Genomic DNA, 21,276 nt, shown 5'->3' with positions numbered 1-21,276 from the left:
GCGACGCGTTTGTTGTAGAACGCTTGTTTTATTTGTGCCGTTTTTAGACCAATAGATGAACACCCGTGCAACCTTTGGTCCAATCGGAAAAGGAGAACGCCAAAGGGTCAAAGACACGCGTCCAATCACTGAACGTTTCTTAAGGCGACACAGCCCACTACGAGCGGAAGAAATACGGTAGAATGTTGTTGATAACTAAAAAATTGGGTTGAGTTGAGCTAACGCTAACTATTATTAGAGGGTGAGGTAAACGAATACACTGTATTATTTAGACAAGCAAACAGGATCTATGTGTTCGTTTTAGCATCACTGAAAGATATTCTTGCAGCTGCTTGGCTAACTGAAAGGTACTTATCAGCACGCTTGCATGCCACAATTGCCCATGAATAAATGTATACTTTCTTATAAAAAAAATAAAATAATAATATATATATATTATTATATATCAATTCATTGAGGTTATAGTGACGCACTTACAATGGAAGTGAATGTGGCCAATTTTTGGAGGGTTTCAAGGCAGAAACGTGAAGCTTATAATTTTATAGAAGCACTTTCATTTTGTTCTGTGTAGTATTTGAGCTGTAACGTTGTTTAAATGATCATTTTTACGATAGTTTCAGATGTCGTTTTCTTACGTCGTCATGGCAACCAAGTTTTAAAATTGGATATTACTTTACACAGAAAAGGTTAGTAAGCGATTTTATCACACTAAAATCATGTTTTAAATTTTTTGCTACACTTTAAACAGTGAGTATTTTAACGTTCACAGACTGGGCCCCATTCACTTCCATTGTACAAAAAGTATGTGCCTCTTTGTAACCCAGATTTTTGCATCTCTCTTTTTTTTTTAAGAAAAGGCGTGACAATTAAAAATATTTTTTTTTTATTGCAATTAACATTATGCATAACATCCTGTCGATTGAGCTTAACTTGATTTAACCTGGACTATTCCTTTAAGTAGCCGATGCATTAATTGAGACAATAAATCCTGTTTGTTTCATTGGATTTGCTTAGATTTGTTTCTTATCTGCTGTATTAGAACAAAGGCGTATTTTCTGAAATGAAGAAGATCTGTTAACGTCAAAACAATACGGGAATAAGCTAAATCATAATTCTGAAATTTTCTACAAAATAAATTATCTATTTGTCCTTATGTTGTGTGGCAACTTTTGCAGTCGTGAACCTGAACAGTTTTTTGCAATTTCCATCTTTCAGATTTTTACTGTTACTGTGATTCTGAAAGTATTGCTGATCTGTCATCATCTTCAGGATCCATGTCTTTTTTGGTGAGAAAAACTTGTCTATGTTAAATTCTTGGTTATCATAGTACTTAATGGAATCATTACATTAAACATGACTGAATTCAATTGTGTATAAAGTAGCCTGGACCCACCTTGACAAGTCTGACATAAACTTTATGTGTAAATACTTCAATATTTTAACACTTACTTAGTTTACTAACTTTAAACCATGACTTGCACTGCACATATATAACTAATATTTACATTATATTCATGATGTTAGCTAGAGGGGAACTGGTCCCCACAGTTAGTCTGGTTTCTCCCAAGGTTATTTTACTCCATTAACCAACATCTTATGAAGTTTTGAGCCTTCGGCTTGATCACTGGGTTTCTAAATACAATTATAATTTAATTATTTATTTTTTATACACAATTTACAATCATATTTAATCAAACTACAAAAATTATCACTCTAATACTTTATACATATTACAGTTTAATTTTCTGTTAATGCATGATCTTCTGTAAAGCTGATTTGAAACGATTGGTGTTGTGAAAAGAGCTACACAAATAAAAATGACTTGACTTATATTCAACATACAATCTCTCTCCTAGCGTTGGGTGTCAGAGAAACTCAGTGTGGAAAGCCTGAGGGATCTGGAATTATTTGGAGGTGAGTTTAATCCTGCATCTCGTGGCGCTGTGCTTCTCGTAGCTCTTTCAGCAAACCGCACCTGCCTGAGCTTAATTCACTAGTGTGAGTGTGAAGGGGAGACCTAAAACACATGTTTTCAAACAAATGTTTGGGACAAACATTTAGTTTCTTTAATACATTCATATTTCAAGATACCATTCTGAGGGAAAATCTTATCTAGAGGAGTAACAGACATTTTTGAACGTGAATCCCCCTCATAGTCAGCTGTGCAGGTTCATGGCAAAAGAGAACCTCTATGCAGATTACAACCACTGAGACTCAGTACATTTGCAAAAGCAATGATATGGCTTGCAGTAAAACTGCTTACTGTTTGTTTTGCTTAATAGCTTCATCAAATTAATTTGTGTTATACCATGTGGTGCAACAGCTCTTTGTGTAATGGAAGTGCAGTTTCTCTGTCATTATGACTAGTGTTGTCATGGTACCAAAATTTCAGTAGCGGTTCTTGATACCAAATTCGGTACCACAGCATAAATATGCTAATATGACAATGTGCTACTGAATACCTGTTTAGCATATTTAAAAGGTTAAATTTCAATGTCAATAATAAATGAAAAGAAATGCATGTTTCCTTCAAGTGTATCTCAATCAAGGATGCATTGCTTAAGTGTTTTTAAGTAGCGTGCTAGTGACGTCCGTTTTCCTTTTTGTTATTATTATTTTCCAGAACTACATGTTTTAGTTTAATTTAATTTCATCATCAAAGTGGTGTCTAATCAATTCATTCTTAAACTTTTAACAAGTGAAAACCTAACTTTTTTAACATGTCATTGCATTTTTTGCCAAAGTTTTATTCAATAGCAGTCTTGCTTGTGATATATTACTTTATTACTATTATTATTATTATTATTATATTACAGTGAATATTACATTTTACTATACAGTTGTAATATATTTCTGTCAAAATTTCCTCAATTTCATAATTTTATATTTTGAATGTTTATCATTTTACCTGAATCTTCACTTTCCGGATTAACAGTTTGCGAAACTTAAGTCAGGTCTTATATCTCATCTCTTTACACTGGTCTTTGAGTCTGACAAATGAAAAGTAGGGCACAGTTTTGAAGTGTTTTTATTTTAGATTACTGGTGTTTGTGTATATAGTAATTTTTGAAATGTTTTAAATTGTATTACTGTGAAGCACTTCGGTCAACTCTGTTGTTTTAAATGTGATATAAATAAAGCTGAGCTGAAAGCGCAAATGCTGTGATTTAATTATATAAATATATAGTTTACATATGCTGCGTGAATCACAGTAGATTAGTGCTCTGCTCTGTCATCTCATACAATGTGAATGATTCTCAATATGTATGAGTGTCGGACTTAGATATTGATTGTACACATCTCTTCCAAACTAAGATTGCAGCCTTAAGCAGTTTAATAAATCACACTAGGTCATGTCACGATTTTAATTTGATCATTTGTCTATTTCAGTGTAAGCAGTGAAGGCACATGTTCAAAATGAGCATTTTAAAGCAGTCGTGGGTCATATTGCGTGCTGGTACCAGATTGAGTCGGTGCATGGTACTAGCGGTACTGCAAACACTGGTATCATTACATCATTTTATTTTAGTATCAACTCGGTGCCGAAGTACCGGTACTTTTGACAACACTAGTTATGACTATTGATGGCGATAAAAGCAGATTCTGTGTGTGCTCTTCGTGTCTGTGACTTTTTTATCTTCTTCTGTGATGAATCTGTATGTAAGTCTGCCTGTGATGTAGTGTAATAGCGAAGTGCTGACAGATTGCTTCTGTGGTGCCACTGTAATCTAACCACTCTAGTGGTCGACCGATATATCGCAGAGGATGATAAATCAGCCGATATTTCGAATGATTAATTATTGGCATAGGCAGTTAAATTTTATATTTACATTTACATTTATGCATTTGGCAGACGCTTTTATCCAAGGCGACTTACAGAGCCCTTATTACAGGGACCACCCCCCTGGAGCAACCTGGAGTTAAGTGCCTTGCTCAAGGACACAATGGTGGTGGCTTGAACCAGCATCCTTCTGATTACCAGATTACCAGTTATGTGCTTAGACCACTGCACCACCACCACCACCATTTTCCGTTTGTCCGATTTGTTTGTTGAGGGCGCTGTGAATCGTGAGTGAGACTTGTAAATTACTAGACACTCTACGTTTTGTTGTTGCGTGCCATCGTGTTATTACAGTAATAAACCGGTGTGCAACACAGTATCATTGCAGACGCGTTTGAGCTTATAATGTTAATGAGCTCACCTGTTTCATTCTCACCTCTCTCTCCTCAACAGTTCCCTATAACTTTAAACTGTCTTATCTAATGATAAAAAGGCAAATACCAATAAATAATATTATATACCGTCTGAAAATATGCACATATCTCGTTTAAATGAAAATCCAGTGTTTTCTTGCGGTGGAGCCAGTAGTGTAGGCTAGAGCAGTGCTTCCCAACCAGGGGGTCACGACACCCACTAGGGGTCGCCAGAGCTTCACGGGGGTCGCGTATGTCTCTATTTTGCAGAGAAAAAAGTGGAATGTGTGAGTTATTTTACAATATTATTATTATTATTTTAATAAAGCACAATCAAATAGTGCCATTTTGAGTATTTTAGTCATATTTATTGTTTATGATATATTTGAAAAGACAAGACACAATATGTCTAACATAGGCTGTTTTTTAAGGTGTGCATCTCGCGATAGTGGTGAGCACGGAGTTTTTTTATTTTTAAAGATGCTGCAAAATTTCTTGTTCTACTTGTACAGTACTGAGCAACGATCAAAACAACAGGTTATAGCCAAACCAAATGAGTGACTATGGCAAAGCGTCAGGGGGAAGAGAAAATATGTGATAAAAAGAAATTAGGATTTATTTGGTTGTAGGGGAGAGTAGGGTAAAATTAGCCATTTTTCAATTAAGTTGACCTATAGCCAATGGAATATGAGACCGGAATAAACCTAATGGAAACACCACAATTTCAGGATGTGTGCCATCAATTGAAACTTTAGCGTGCCTAACTCAAATAGACAACAAAATATGGGACCGTCCAAAAAAAGGGGTCTTGTGGCTCAACTTGCCTCATGTTAGGGGTAAGTTGATCCAGCTGAGAAGGTTAGGCATACTAACTATTATTAACTATATAATTTGATCTTCATGTTATGTACTATATTAAATTGTGTGATATAAAAAACATATTGGTCGATCACAAATCTGCTCATTTATCAGGGGTGGGTTGATCATTAAAGGAGCTCTAAGGGAGCTCTACTGTAAAACCATATCTTTATATACTTTATCAATACTTTTACATTTGTAAGCAGGATGTGAGCTTTTACTTATAGACTAACTTATAGAAAACATGCCTGTGTTCAGTTATAGTTAGATCTGACATCAGTTCTCAATTTTCTCTGTCATATACCTCCTTATTTCCTACAATTAGTTTCAGTAGATATAATTATGATGTATAGTAAACCTTCTTAAAAGAATCTGAGTAAATCAGCTTTTCATGGTATGACATGGATGGTACATAATGCTCCAAGGCTCAGATCTTGCTGATAGAGTTTGATGCTGTATTTCTTTGAAGTTAAGGACTATATACAATACACTGTACAGCCAGTGTTATGAGAGTCTGAATATTAGATCTAAACTAACATTTAATAGGTTTTCAATATGCCTAAGCTGATATTCTAAAATCCATTGGGCGATGAAGAGGTTTTTAAGGCATTGCTATTTGCTTCGCTGCTTTCACTCATTTTGCTGTGGTCTCATCACTGCTCGAGGGGTGCATGTTACTTCATATCTATTGTGAAGACACACATTTCTGTATGCTTTTGGCTGCTATGTTCCTGTGGCTCTGCACAAATAAAAGTAAAGAACAGATAAAAATACTTTTTCAAATTTTCAAATGAAGAAAAACACAGAAATGTAAAAAAAATGAGTTCTGCTGATTTCTGTCTGGCAATGAATGTTCAAGTAACGTTATTGAATTGCAGATACCACAGCTTGATTAAGAGATTTACAATATGTGATAATCAGTTCATGCTTAATAACATTAATTATAATATTATCCATATTTTGAGTAGACCATAAATTAATTTGGCTAATATGGTGTTTTATTAATATGTTATAGGCTAGGTTATATTGGTGTGCCTTAATTGAGCCTTTCTGGAATTTTGTTTCATTGTTTGTTCAAGAAATATTCAGGGTTAAATAGGCTGCAAGTTAAGCTTAATTAACAGCATTTGTAGCACAATGTTGATTACCACGAAATGCTATTTTGAATCCCTCATTCATTTCAACATAAAAGCAAAAATCAGAGTTACAGTGAGGCATTACAAAGGAAGTGAATGGGGCCGCTCTATAAACACTAAAATACACAGTTTCAAAAGTATGGTCGCAAGACATAATCTTTATACATGTTAACATGATTTCAGAGTAGGGATGCACCGATGTATATATAGGCCAATTATTGACCTTTTATTGTGGATCTCTTTCAAATTGACCTGTCACGTGTTCCACAGATCCAATCCATGTTCAATAAAAAAATAAGTTGAGTGGCAAAATATCGTTATTGGCCTATAGTTTAAAAAAAATTATGTTAAAATCGGTATTGGGCAAAGAAAATTATACTGTGCATCCCTATTTTAGAGGGATAAAATTGTTTACTACCCTGTGTGAAGTTATATCCAATTTTACAAATTTGTTGTTATGATGATGTAACTCCAGTAACCGCTGGGAAATCCCTGATATAAATCACGTGAACACAAATAATGTTTACGTTGCGTGGCTGTTCTTTTAAAACGGTATATTTTATGGACTGGCCCAATTTACTTCCATTGTAAGTGGCTTACTGTAACTGCAATTCTTTTGTATTTTTTTAAATGAACGATGGGTTCAAATAATTTATGTTAATCAACATTATGCCGCAAATGCTGTCAATTGATCTAAACCTGTTTTGAACCCTGAATATTCCTTCAAGTAATACAAGTAATAGAATAGAATTGTATTGACAAAATAAGAATGGATTCAATCATGAAGGATTTAGACAAGGCCATTTGGAATGAGTGCTATAAAAATGCCTATCTCAGAAATATAAATATTTTGCAATGAGGTGTCTATAAAATGATTTGAACCCCTTTAAAGGCAGACTGTTTGTTTGTATGTGTGTGTCTTTTGCGTCATTTACACGGTTTCTCTACACCAGAGCAAAGTCAGGCAATCCCACTAAGGAAAGTAAGTGCAGTAACTCTTCCAGCTTTTCCATTCGCCTATTGGTTTGGTTGTGCGACAGTTGTCCGTGTATGAGCATGTGAGATTGTGTGTGCTTTTGCAAATGTAAGTTGAATGGTGTGTGTGTTTGTGTGTGTGTGTGTGTGTGTGTGTGTGTGTGTGTACTTATAATGTGCTCTTTGTGTGTGTGCTCAACTGAATACAACCCCTGTGCTCCTTTGTTTGCGTGCATGCACTCATCTGCTGTGACACTCATTCCTCCCCACCTACCCAGATTTCACAAGTGCTTGTCCAGAGGGGGGAGCGCTCATGTGTAGATGGGGAAAATAAAGTTTGAAGTTTGCTGTTTATATAAGGTCCAATAGAAACTCACTCGGTAGAAAGCGGTTTTAATATTATAAAAGATTGCTTGCATAACTAAAGGGAAGTGAAGGGTCTGGGTTTAAATTAAATCCTAATTTAGTAAGATGATTTTTTTGCATAACAAACATATTGAAAGAGTGACGATGTAAAAGAAAGTTCACCCAAAAGTGAAAAATCTGTCTATATGAAAAGGGTTGTGAACTGAGAACCAGTTCTATTTGTATTAAAACATACTGGAACAGAATTATTTTCTTGACTTTTGGATCCTTTAATGGTTCTTGAACATGCATTCTTCTGCCCATGCAGAGAGGACACCCTGCTAAAATATGCTTGACAGTGTTTTTTGTACTACCACTCAGTAGCAGTGAACCACAGCTATTGAATCATCAGTGCGAAACATACAGTGTGACCAGTGTAGTCTGATTCCCCAAACAAATGACTCCCACGACTGTTCTTTTTAATCTACCCTGCAAAACATACTGTGCTGGATCACGGTTGGTGATAAGATGTTGATATGGATGTGTAGTTAAAGATACAAATTATGAGTTTTGTTGTAATTGGTGGTATTTAATAAAAGTAATGAATTAATAAAATATCTTAATTATTAAAAAGTCTGTGTAAACACACCTTTTGCAAGAATCTGTTATGTTAAAATAAGAAATATTCTCATCATTTGATAGGCTAACAGGCTGATGAGGCTAGTTAAAACAATAAGAATTGCATTTCTTATTTGTAAATATTTGTTCCTTAAAAGTACTAAAAGGATCGTTAATAGAACTGTTTAGGAACCAGAATCAGAGGAAACAAAGTTGCTAAATTACTTACAATTCCCATCTCTGTGTATGAAGCTGCTTTTATTCCATAGAACACAAATCTAGTAGAATGGCTTATTTCTCCATATAACAAAAGGGGTGACCACAGCTTTCAAAATCACAAAAGTACCTTAATCCATAGGACATATTTCTCAAGTCTTTTAGCCATACAGTAGATTTGTGTGAGGGCAAATAGATGAGAAAACAGAATTTAAATTTTTGGGTGCCTGTCCGTTGAAGGAGGAAGGGCAGAAGTGTTTGAGTCAAGTTAACAGAATGCCTTGTTATGGTTTTGTTGTCATGATTTGCCAGTTTGATTCTACAGTCTATTGATAACTTATTCAGGACTTATGAAATTCACTCAGAGTTGTCACAAAGAACATGCCAATACCAGGTATGATGATGATGATGTCATTGGTCACTTAAGCATGTGAAGTGTGAAGATGCTCATTGTGATGTAATGGCAACACATGGAGTCATCTCATCGAAAGCCTGGGCTTGCTGCACTGTTTCACTTAAATAGTACTGCAAACACACCAAAGAGCATACAATAATTTGTTTTCTGAATTGCCATAGACTTGCATGATCTCCAATGACAGATCTTCTCATCATATGTGAGAACATGTTAATATATTAATTGCAGATCTTGGTCTCAATGTTAGTTAAACCACTTGTAGAAATTACTTCTCTGATTTATTGGGATGATGTATGTCTATGTGCAAGTGCAAGACAGTGGTGCAGTCTTGTAAAATGTATTTGGTGCTTATGACATGCTTGTGCAAATGTGCAGTTTTGTGAAGCTATTCCTGCTGCAGCTTTTTGACTCTGGTCTCTGAGTTTCAGATCATTTGTTATGAATCTTAAATGAGCAAATAATCTGCCATTACTCAGTATTTGATCTGTATGACTCTCAGAAGATATTTGCAATGGCTGGGATTTATCAGTTTATGTACAATTAAAAAAAACCTTCCCCTCTTTAAAACCGGGTTAGTTTGTGCTGTTTTCTCAACAATGACATCGCTATACTCAGTGACTTGTGTCTGTGATTGTGTGTGTGTGTGTGTGTGTGATCTCAAAATGTTTCTCTAATACACTGAAACTGTCTGTGATTTACATTGATGCACATGTATATTTGGTTGACATCAGAACCCAAAATACTATGATGCATTTGAAGGAGAACTGACCTGCATTTTAAAATGTTTATTAACCAACACTGCTTGTACGGTGATGCCTCCCAACCACAGATCCTTTCAGAAACACCAAAGGTTATTGTTATGTGAAATTCAAAGGACAGAAATATTTTTATTTATGTTTGACTTTAGTTTCCACCAAGCCCCAAGCACATTGTTTGATGTATGACTGTAGACTCACAAATCACATTCACAAATGCACCTCAAGTAATATGACAAGGCTCACTGGCCATACCCTCATATTACAAGGCTGTTGTTCTGTAGTATGTTCAAATGGATTGAATTGAGTTGGATGGATGATAAAGCACTACAAAGTCACCAGATATTGCTCCCAAAATGGCTAGAATTTGTTCTCTCCTCACAATATGACATTTGAATTAAATACAGCTGTGAACTGACCAGGTCCCAGAGCACTCGACCTCTCGACCAGCCATTCAAATAATGTATTCAGCATAGAACTGACAGTCTGATTAAAGGCGGGTGCACACTTCACGATTTTGGCCATGATTCTGCCGTCTAAGACAAATTTCGAGAATCCTAAAGGATTTCTCTCATCAGCAAATACAGTTGGATACAATTATAGAAATCTATGCCATGTTTCTGCATTATTCATAGGGAATTTGCAAGTGTGATATATTATCAGCCTTTATGAATTTTCAAAATGTTGCGTGGCCTATAGGTTACTAATCTAAAAGAGGAGAAAGATGTTCTATAACCCACCTTTTTTGTTTTCTCCAATGTAAACTGAGAAGTTTGTAATTTTTCTTTTTATTTCCACAATGAATATTTGCTTGTGTTAGCTCATTATTACTGTAGGATACCTCCCGCACTCATGTTCATTCTCTACATCTGTAATTCTCTGTATTTGTGATCAGTCTGTTTATAGGCCTATTTGACAAAATCCATCTTTCATGTAAATGTGAACCTATGCTCGTGATGGAGTGGGATTAAAGCAATGGAAATGCTGATGTCCTGACTTTCAAAAAGATAGCTCCTCCTTGGTGGGCAAATTTCGCAGTTTCGCTTCTATTCCGCAACACTCTTCATAACGTGAGTCACGTTCACTGATCGGGACGATTGAGACCACTTCGTCCACGATGTTTATCATGCAGTCTGACATAATGTCGCACAGTGTGCCATGGCGATATCAATGCATTCATATCGTACAATCTGGCTTGCAACAATCATAAAGGACTGTTATAAATCGTACAGTGTGCACCCGTTTTAAGAGTAGGGATGCACTGATGTAAAATGTATGCCGATAGCAATATCCAATTATTTAGAACAAAATTTGCAGATAATTTTACGAATAGTTTTATGGTTCTGCTTATGGTACCTTGTTTTAAATCACCTGATTATTAATTACACAGATTTGAAAGAAATTGAAATTTTAACTTTATTCTCTATGTCTCTACATGTTTTCTGGTCTCTGTTATAAACAAAACACTGAAACAAAAAGCATAATATTAATACACATTAACATTCTTAACTCACATTAACTAAATTATGAATTATGAAGCCTGAATGATTGCAACACTGCTGTCATTGTTACCTTGTAAAAAAACCAAGTTGAAGTTTAATTCAACTAAAGCCATTTATCCACCCTCTTGATTGACAGGAAATAATCTGCCCTCCTCATCAGCTGTTTTTAAACAATCAGCTGATGTCTGATAGTCTAATTCTTTTTATCAGCCAATACTGATGATTGGCTGATACAGCTGTACATCGCTAATTATGAGATTTTTGTTTGAAACATCCCTTGTCCTTGTGTGGACGCTGAATTTTTTATGCATTTTCATTGTTATTTTGGGCGAGAATCTGTACATTCGTTCCTTGAATGTTTGTGCGCTCTATACATTTTTTGATTACATGAGAGAAAGAAATGTTCTGGAACCTGGTCAGTTTGCAGATGTGGTTTAGCCCCATCTCCAGTGGCATACAGTTGAGGATGAGAGAATGGGGAAGTTGCTCTGTTGGCATTTTGTGTTGGCTTATTGGACTAATGAATTTGTTTATTGTCTCAGGCCCATGAGAACAGTGAAGAGTCTCTGAACCCTATCCCACGCAGGGACACCATGGGAAGCTTTCTGCCAGACAGTAGTGCTTATGAGCTGCTAACTGTCATAGGTGAGTCCCAACCCAAGCCATAAAACGGACCTCTCACAAGGTTTTCAGTGCACATTAACTGAGTGTGCATGTGTCTGTGCATGTAGGTCGAAGTTTGGAGGACTTGATGACAGTTAACCTGGCCAGGTACAAACCTACAGGGGAGCATGTGGCCATTCGACGCATTGACCTGGATTCATGTACCAATGACATGGTCAATTACTTACAGGTCTGTAGATATATTTTAGTCTGCACCCATTTCAACTAAATATCTATTTAAGCAATATGGCATGATAGGTTATGCTAAATTGTAAGTGACCCTTTGCTAAACTCTGCCACCTTGGCTACCGTTTGCTCTGACAAACTTTGCAGAAGTTCCCATAGGAATTAATGGGGGAGTCATGGAATGATGAGAGAATACGCAAAAAGTGAATGCTTGTAAGGGAAATAGTGCAAGGCAACAGTTGCTAAGATTGGATTGGTCAGAAATGCTTTTATGGCAGGGATAAATTATTGTCATGGCTAAAGGGCATTATTAGGCATGACAAGCAGCGGATACAGTCTCCTGAGGGTTGTTCTCTATGGGTGCTGCACAGTGATATACACAGCAGCAAGGTGAACAGATGTTTCACATCATAGCATAGCAAAATTGTGTATTTTAGCATGGTTGGAACTAGAGACTAAAAATGGTTAAAATGAACACAACAATTGAAATGTTTTGCTGAATGTAACTGAAAACAGGAACCAAGTCATTTTCAATTGTTCCAGAGTGAACATTTTATTTTTAAATACTGGAAACCAGTTATAACTGGGTAATTTTGTTCCAGTAATTTTTTCGTGAAACTAATGGCCAAAGGGTTTATCACAGTAACTTTTTGGTACTACACCACTTCATGTTGCCCACGTAAAAATTAAACATGTGCTTGGAAACTGCTGCATCATACAGTTCTTTGCCTAATTGTCCATTGTGGATGACCTTTTAACAACAATACGGTTAAGTGTATAATTATTACAAAATCATGCACGGTCAATCCAGATACAATGTAAACATTATTAGAGGTAAAAAATAAATTTCTCAGTTTCCAAGTCTTCAGTGAATTGTTAGATATGATGCATTAATACAGATTTGATGCTGTCAGGTTTTGACTGAAGCAGATCTGTAATAAAAATTTAACTTTAATTAACTGTATGCTTGTTATGGTGTCTATGCTGATTGTCACCACGCCAGAAACAATTTAATGGCTTATTTTCACTTATTTTGGCGAGGCAAGTAACTTGTTTTCCCAGATGACATTGCTTGTTTCTCTTGTGAGAACTGGTAACACTGCAACTGGTATTTCACCCACAGCTTAACGCAGCGTACTTATTTTGTTCTAACCGGTTACCATTTGGAAAGGAGGCTGCAGAACTTCTGAACTGGAATGGAAAAAAATACAGTTTTTGATCAGAACGAATCAAAATGAAAAACATTTTGGTTTTTAGTAAGCATCCAGCACCTGAATAATCAGTTAACCAGTTTCAAAGCCTAATCAATTTTTAAAAATATACACATTGCTCCACCACTGTTGCCTTTCCTGGCTGTGCTTAAAAACAAACATACAGCATGACTATGTATGAGCCAGTATGAGCCAGTTCTTTTAATTAATTTCCCAAAAGCACTCCCAAATCTCCCTGCTGCATTAACATAATACTGTAAAAACACTGTATACATATTCAATGTAATCACTTCTTCTCCTTGTTGTTTTTCCTAAGGGAGAACTCCATGTCTCAAAGCTGTTTCACCACCCCTGTATCCTCCCATACAAGAGTGTCTTCATTGCTGAGAATGAACTGTGGGTGATCACACCCTTCATGGCTTACGGTTAGCAGAGAAAGCACTACATCAATTCTGAACTCGATACTTGCCCAATGAAGCAAATATTTTTCATTTACGATGACTTTGTTTTAATGTTCTATATCAGGATCTGCACGTGACATAATCAGTACACATTTTGCTGATGGCTTAAGTGAGCAGACAATTGCCTACATATTGATGGGTGTTTTAAGAGCCCTGGAGTACATACATCAGATGGGTTATGTTCACCGGTGAGCAATCCACATGTACACACACTTGTACTTATGACTTATTCTTAGACAGCCAGGCCAATACGCAACTGCCGTACTGGATTGTCAGCCTTACGTCTGTGCTACAGGCAAGATTAACATCTCACTGATATGTTGTTACATGGTCGTTGCAACAAAACGAATGAACAACAATGAACAAAACTTTGTCTTTTTTTTAATCTTCTTATTTTTTGTTTATAGGAGTGTGAAAGCAAGCCATGTGCTGATTTCGGCAGATGGACAAGTGTGTCTGTCTGGTCTCAGAAGTATCTTTAGTTTGATCCGTCATGGTCAGAGAGCACGCGTTGTCCATGATTTCCCTCAGTACAGTGTTAAAGTGCTACCTTGGCTTAGTCCAGAGGTTCTTCAGCAGGTGCATTTGATTTATACTGCACACTTTATGCAATCTCAATTTACAGTGACGGTTGGTGTTTGGACACTAAAGCCACACTTAAAAATGTATGAATATCATTGCATTAGGTAATAATTACTTGGTTATATGTAACTGCAAAAATGGCTCAGAAAAGTGTGACTTAAGTGTCCAAATAGTTTTGGGTCCACTGTAATTCTATTTCAGACTTACCGATTAAAGGGATAGTTCACCCAAAAATGAAAATTCTCTCTTCATTTACTCTCACCACATCCCAGAAGTGCATGACATTCTTTATTCAGCTGAACACAAATAATGATTTTTAGAAGAACATTTCAGCTCTTTAGGTCCATGCAATGCAAGTGAATGTTTTTTTTTTAAGCTCCAAAAATCACATAAATTAAACAAAAAAGCAATCTATAAGACTCCAGTGGTTAAATCCATATCTTCAGTAGCAATATGATATGTGTGGGTGATCAACCAGAACAATATTTATGTCCTTTTTACTATACATGTCCACTTTCACTTTCAGATGTAAAAGTGAAAGTGGAGATTTACTTTTAAAAAAAAGACTTACATTTTTATCTGTTTCTCACCACACCTATTATATCACTTCTGAAGATATAGATTTAACCATTGGAGTCTTATGGATTATTTCTGTGTTACTTTTTTTTTGGAGCTACAAATGTCTGATCACCATTCACTTGCATTGTGTGGACCAACAGAGCTGAGATGTTTGTGTTCTGCTGAAGAAATGAAGTCATACACACCTGTGATGGCATGAGAATGAGTAAATGATGTGAGAATTTTCATTTTTGGGTGAACTATACCTTTAAATTATTAAAAATATATTTGTATTTTTGACGACATCTGTTTTCATTTGTGTATTTGCACATGACAGAATCTTCAGGGATATGACTTCCGCTCCGATATTTATAGTTTGGGCATCACTGCATGCGAGCTAGCTAATGGACACGTGCCCTTTAAAGATATGCCTGCTACGCAGGTAAGTTAAACACCTTATTCTTTATCTCTCTCTTTTTGCATTCTCACCTTATTGTCTTCCCATTCACACTCATTCATGAACCACCTTCTTTTTTCAGATGTTGTTAGAAAAGTTGAATGGTACAGTCCCCTGCCTGCTGGACACCACCACCATTCCCCCTGAAGAACTTTGCATGAAGCCGTCTCGCTCAGGGGCCGACTCTGGGATTTGCGAGGGCCCCTGCGCTGGTGGAGCTCGCCACACTAATGGAGAACCATCATCCTTCTCTGGGGCAAACCCTTACAGCCGGACTTTCAGTACTCACTTCCATGCCTTTGTGGAACTTTGTCTACAGAGAGATCCTGAGAAAAGGTTAACAATTTTTTTCCTCATTAAGAAAAGTTACACACAAAAAAATTATTAGTACATTTGACAATGATGTACACGCACACGAAATGAAGATTCCAGTCTAAAAAAATGCAGCTGTATTTTACATGGAGCGGGTTGCCTTATGGTGGCTGCCATGTTGACATCACATGACCAGCCGAATACATCTCAGTATGTCTACATGCATTTAAAAACGGTCTTTTTAAAATGTCATGTGGACGCTTTAGTCAGATTTTTGTAAAGTAGGACTAACAGACCCAGATAATGCGATTGTAACTCGGCATGGTCCAGCATGTGTCCATGTTAACATGAGAACGGTTACTACACAAAATCTGCTGTAGCTCAATTATAACTGTGCATGTATAAGTACTAGCTGTATTTCAGTAACCCTATTGTATTATGGACTTTTTTGGTTGAGGATTAAATTAATCGAGTGAATATGTTATTTTTACAATGGGATTGGTATCTATGACGATAGGTGTTCGTATTAAGTCCTAGACCACTGTCATATTGTCTATAACAACATGAACAAAACATTACAGAGTGTGTATTTTAATTAACAAGTAATTGCCCATCTCACACTTCAAGTGAAGACCTGAACATACTTATTTGTCTTGTCTCACAACAGACCCTCTGCCAGCACTCTGATAGGCCATTCCTTCTTTAAACAGGTAACAACTTCTTTTGAGCAAATATCTGACATATTTGTACATGTTTAAAAAAAGATTATAGTGTTCATACATTTACTTTTCATTGATATAATGGTCCATTCTGGTCCATGGACATTTCAGATTAAACGCAGACCATCTGAGGCTCTTCCTGAGCTTCTGCGTCCAGTTTCCCCAATCAGCAGTCTAGAGTGCATCCAAACTCAGGATTCCCCTACTGGGCTGGCCAGTCTGGAGTCTGATCTCAGCCAGCTGGATGTTGATGACTGGGACTTCTGAGTAGAGTAGAGAAGAGATGGAGGGGATGATGGAATAGATATAAAGGGCTTAGTAACCACAGGACTCGTTGGGACCCTTATGAGAAAGCATGATTGAGAGTTGAGGATGATTTTGCTGTTATAAAAGAGAAAAAAAAGGGAAGACTTTGTGATTTGAATGTGTAATATATGTTACGAGGAGATTATTTTCAAAGAATCTACAAGGGACTCTGAAATGTGTATTGTTGTCTTTGCGATTTGTGTATGTCAAGTACAAGGAGAAGCGGTTTCTTTCAAAGAAATGAAAAGCCAGCAGTCGCCATAGCCTTGCTAAAGTATTCAGACTAAATGAAAGATGCATGAACTGAAAGCCTGAGGCACCCACTCTTCATGCCTACATTTTGATTACTCTTACAGACTTGCCATGCTACAATGGTGATCACTTGAGGCTACTGAAATATGTTCTATGTACTTTATCAGAACTAATAACACTGAATGTCTGCTATCATAGCGCAGCTGCCAGCAACACAGGAGTTTCAAGAGTTTTGTTCATATATAAAGCAGTGCTAAAGGGCACATAAAATCGGTGAATTCTCATCTGTCTAAGTGGATTTGTTAAGTGAGGCATAAAGAGCCATGAAGTCAACCCAGAATGAAATGGGTTGATTCAGATTACCTAAAGATAACATAGACCATGTTATCTTTAGGTAATCTGAATCTATGGGTAGATTGTGGGGATGAAAAACATCATCTTCCCTGCAAGTTAAAGTTTACTATTGAAATTTCTTCCCCTTCTCATAAATAGTAATTCCATCAGAAATAACACCGAAATACACAGCATCAATTTGTAAAACCAAGCGCTAGAAGAAAAATGTGTTATTTTCTTGCTATCTGTTACAACCATCCATTTAAAAAAGTGTTCTGTTGTGTTGTGGCAGATTCATTTCTGTTCTTGGCATGTAATGCAGAAGTAAGTACTTCAACGGACATGTCTGTGTTTATTATCAGCTAATTTACCAATGTGTAAATGAAATAAATGTTGCAATTGTGCAAATGTCAGTTCTTGTTTTCTTTGTAAAGAAAACTTACCAGTGCTGCTTCTTACATAAATTAATTCCACATCTACTTGTTGCATTAAAGCTTATGGGCTTTATTTTTTATGAGATCTAAAAATGTTGGTGTAATTTTGGTGCCAGTGCAAGTGGGTGTGGATGGGAGTGTTTGTTCAATCTGTGGGTGTATTGGGTAATGAAGTGCTGCAAAGCGCAATTCTCTATTTTCCTGAGAAAGGGGTAATTGCACCAAGTTGTTTCTTAACTCGGTGCAAAGTTTAAACACAGTTCCTGCATTTGCAGTTTGATGATTCCACCAACTGGTGGTAATGCATTTTATGAAATGAAAATGTATGAGATTTGTGTTAAACTATCTATAGGTCATGTTTTATGTTTCAATTATTATTGTTATTTTTATAATTACAATTGTATTCATGATCTAATTTGTATTGGTATTTTTCCACCTGTCACTGCAGAACGGGCTGCTGGATGAAGTTGGAGAGGGTAAAAAGTTTGGATTTGGTATGATTTTATTTATTTTTTTCTCCTTATATATATTACCCTTTGTTTATATCGCTTGTGCTTGAAGGAATGGACTATATAATAGGATGCAGATGCTGCAATAACCAGTGAAAAACCTCCCAATTAAAATGCACATGATCCAGCCCAATTGTGGCTTGCGTGCATGATTTCACCAAATCAAAACGATGCTGTTTGTTTGAGTGACTCGTTCAGCCACAGCAACATTGACTCAACATATGGCATGAGTTTAGAGTGGGACAATCTATTTGGCTGACCAAAGACAGCCAGAGGGAGTATTCAGGAAAGCTGTTTAAAAACAATATATCTCCCATTCAGCAGTGGTAAAGAAATGACATGCTTGAGCTTTAAAAAATTATCTACAAATTGTACAGTCTATGGCTTGGCAGGTAAAGATTTTTCTGAGTAGAGGGGGACAAAAAGAGCCATAAATGCATTTCTATGAAAGAGAAACCCACGTGTTTATTTCAAAGTTTGGAAATGTAAAAATCAGAAGGAAATTATAAATGACTATGGCAGTGCTAGTCATCCTCGTATGAGGGAGGCTGGTCAGCAGCCGCCTAGTGTTTTCTAAATATTAGCCATCAGCTCTAAGAGAGAAAAAAGTGAAATACAAGGTTTGGTAGGTTATACCACAATAACACTCCAACATCAACAGTTACATTTCATCTACACTAAAAATATTTTCCTTATAATCTTTTCAGACCATGTAATGAGCAAATGTATAAAATGTACATGACCAATAGGGTAGTACAACATTCATCTCAAAGCACGTTGTTTAGTCTGATGGAAACTAAGGTTTGTGGGCAGTTGATTACCATTATCCATTGGTCTGCTGGTTACAAACATAGCATTACTTAGACTTGGACCTACAGAGCTGAGATATTCTTCTAAAAACCTTAATTTGTGTTCTGCTGAAGAGAGAAAATCATAAACACCTGGGATGGCATGAGGATGAGCATATGATGAGAGAACTTACATTTATAGGAGAACTATCACTTTAATGTTATTTACAAAATGAATATAGCAAAGATTCATAATCCGAGACCACATACATTTCCAACTTCAGTACATTGTAAAAAAGTGTAAATAGCACTCTTCACAATTGTAAGTGAAAATTTAAAGGACATAAAAGCTCACCACAGTATGAAGATTAATCGTACTCACACATGCTTTCCAAACCTGTATTACTTTCTTAGATGTTAGGCAGAATTTCATCCTTGGTCACCGTTTACTTATATGGTCCTTAACATTCTGCCTCATCTGAAACATATTTTGTGTTCCACAAAAGAAAGGTATACAGGTTTGAAATGATGTGAGTGAGTAAATGATGACGGGTTTTGAATTTTAGTAAATTATCCCTTTAAGAAAATACTGAATATTATCACCCACCAGAAGAAAGGTGTTGATGTGACTCATCACAAAAGAGGAAAACAGCTCCTCTCTTTATTTACTTTTCCCTGCTCAACTCCAAACGTACAGAAGCCAGTCTCCTTATAGTCTTAACATATGTCAGACTGGTAATCCCTTCGCACGGTGGCCCTGAGGTGCTCATGCACACTGATTGGTCCTTTCCTATTGGATACAAAAGGAAGACATAAAGGATAAAGCATAAATTACAATCAGCTTCCTCAGAAATATAGTTCAGATTTAGAAACAGGCTCCCAGCATAAATATTGACTCACCTAACCATCCCAGATTGCCCATGGTAGAATCTTCTGGTTTAATACATTTGTGGTAGTTGTTGATGCCACGATAAATCTTATCTTCTTTACCAGACAGCTCCTACAAATAAAATACATGCATGCCAATGAAACAAGACTGTGGCTTTCTCAGTATCAATAATCATATATCTTAAGGAGATTTATTATAAAAATCTTACAGGGACACTGATTTCAAATTGTATTAGCCATACTGGCTGTTTTTAAACACATGTAAGGTACATTGTTCCAGCTATTGTATTATCCCTCCACTCACCTCCTGAATCTTCTGGCTGTGCTCAAAGATGGCCTGAGCATCATTGTACCTCAGGGTCCAACTGATAAAGAGCAGTGGCTCCCATATCATCTGTTCCCTCTGGTTTCTGCAACACACATTATTACACTGAATAATAACTGACCAAAGGTCCAACATTTCATAACCAGTAGAAATATTACTGAAATTATGGCCCCTAACCACATCCTGGTTAAACAACCACAAAGTTTTAGCAATAAATGCGTTGAGTTAATATGCGTTATTAATAACAATTGTATATCCTTTCTTAAATGTTAAAATGAGAACTTTCCTGACCCATGACTTTATGTTAAAAATATATTTATTAAAATGTTTTTGATTATTTGCCTTCTTTGTCTTATTTATGTATACATTCTATCCAAAATATATTTTACTATATTAATAAATATATTTTTAACATAAAGTCATGGGTCAGGAAAGTTATCATTTTAACATTTAAGAAAGGATACCTATTTTTTTTTTTTTTTTTTTTTATAATTTTAATTGATTTTATTTTTTCCATCACCTGTGCTTGTCTTTATGATTGTATTCATACATTGTGTGATCTTATTAAACATTTATATAGAAAAAACTCCACAGTTTTACCACCATTTGTGGAGTTTTCAGACGGTCCTTTACCACAACCTCCACATATTAGCACGTTTTAGCACAATGTGTGGACTTCTCAGACAGTCGTTTATCCACCGTAGGCAAATTTTCCAACTTATATTAATGTTAAATTGGCGATCAGGAACGATTTCGCCGTGACGCCATCTGATCAGCTTAAATTAGGTACAAATCTATGAAGGACAAAACCTGCAAAAATACTAAATAAATACATAAATGCAATAATAAGAAAATTAATAAAGATTCTTGATAAAACAAATATAATTCTTTTTTAATGAAAGTTATTCCTGAATTTATTTTTGTATACTTTTTTCCTTTATTTATTATTTTCTCTTTTAATTTTTATTCTTTAAAAAAAAAATATATATATTATTTATTTATGCATTCATTTATTTTTACATTTATTTATTCCCACCTGTATTTATTTCCATTTGTAAATATTCCCACATGGATTTATTTTTATATTTATTCTCACATTTCTTTCTCTTGTATGATAATTATGTGGGCTGGTCCTGCTTACCATTGGTTTATCATAGATGGCGTGTGCTCGATTACTCTTGACTTGTTTTGATGTGACGTTACATTGCCATACTATAGCTATTTGTGGGGCTAAAAACATAAGAGCTTAAGTAAATCCAAGATTTATTGGTTATACTA

At 35.9% G+C, this 21,276-nt stretch overlaps 1 protein-coding gene across 2 annotated transcripts; it reads left to right on the top strand.

Annotated features, from left to right (window-relative positions):
- The first annotated feature begins 156 nt into the window (after positions 1–156).
- Positions 157–17,936, top strand: LOC127647556 (STE20-related kinase adapter protein alpha-like). 2 transcript variants are annotated; one of them, XM_052131858.1, is made up of 13 exons: positions 157–347; positions 1,216–1,286; positions 1,857–1,914; positions 7,142–7,170; positions 11,557–11,659; positions 11,746–11,867; positions 13,391–13,499; positions 13,600–13,723; positions 13,943–14,114; positions 15,013–15,117; positions 15,215–15,468; positions 16,112–16,154; positions 16,275–17,936. In XM_052131858.1, exons 2-13 carry the CDS (start codon positions 1,275–1,277, stop codon positions 16,428–16,430), a joined length of 1,287 nt encoding a protein of 428 aa, XP_051987818.1. In that variant the 5' UTR covers positions 157–347; positions 1,216–1,274; the 3' UTR covers positions 16,431–17,936. The 2 variants fall into 2 exon arrangements, with proteins under 2 accessions (XP_051987818.1, XP_051987819.1); XM_052131859.1 differs by lacking the exon at positions 7,142–7,170 and having other exon boundaries at positions 332–347.
- The last annotated feature ends 3,340 nt before the right edge of the window (positions 17,937–21,276 follow it).

The sequence above is a fragment of the Xyrauchen texanus genome, chromosome 8 (assembly GCF_025860055.1).
Source record: "Xyrauchen texanus isolate HMW12.3.18 chromosome 8, RBS_HiC_50CHRs, whole genome shotgun sequence".
Lineage (NCBI taxonomy): Eukaryota > Metazoa > Chordata > Actinopteri > Cypriniformes > Catostomidae > Xyrauchen > Xyrauchen texanus.
This window is presented reverse-complemented; position numbering and strand designations above follow the sequence as displayed.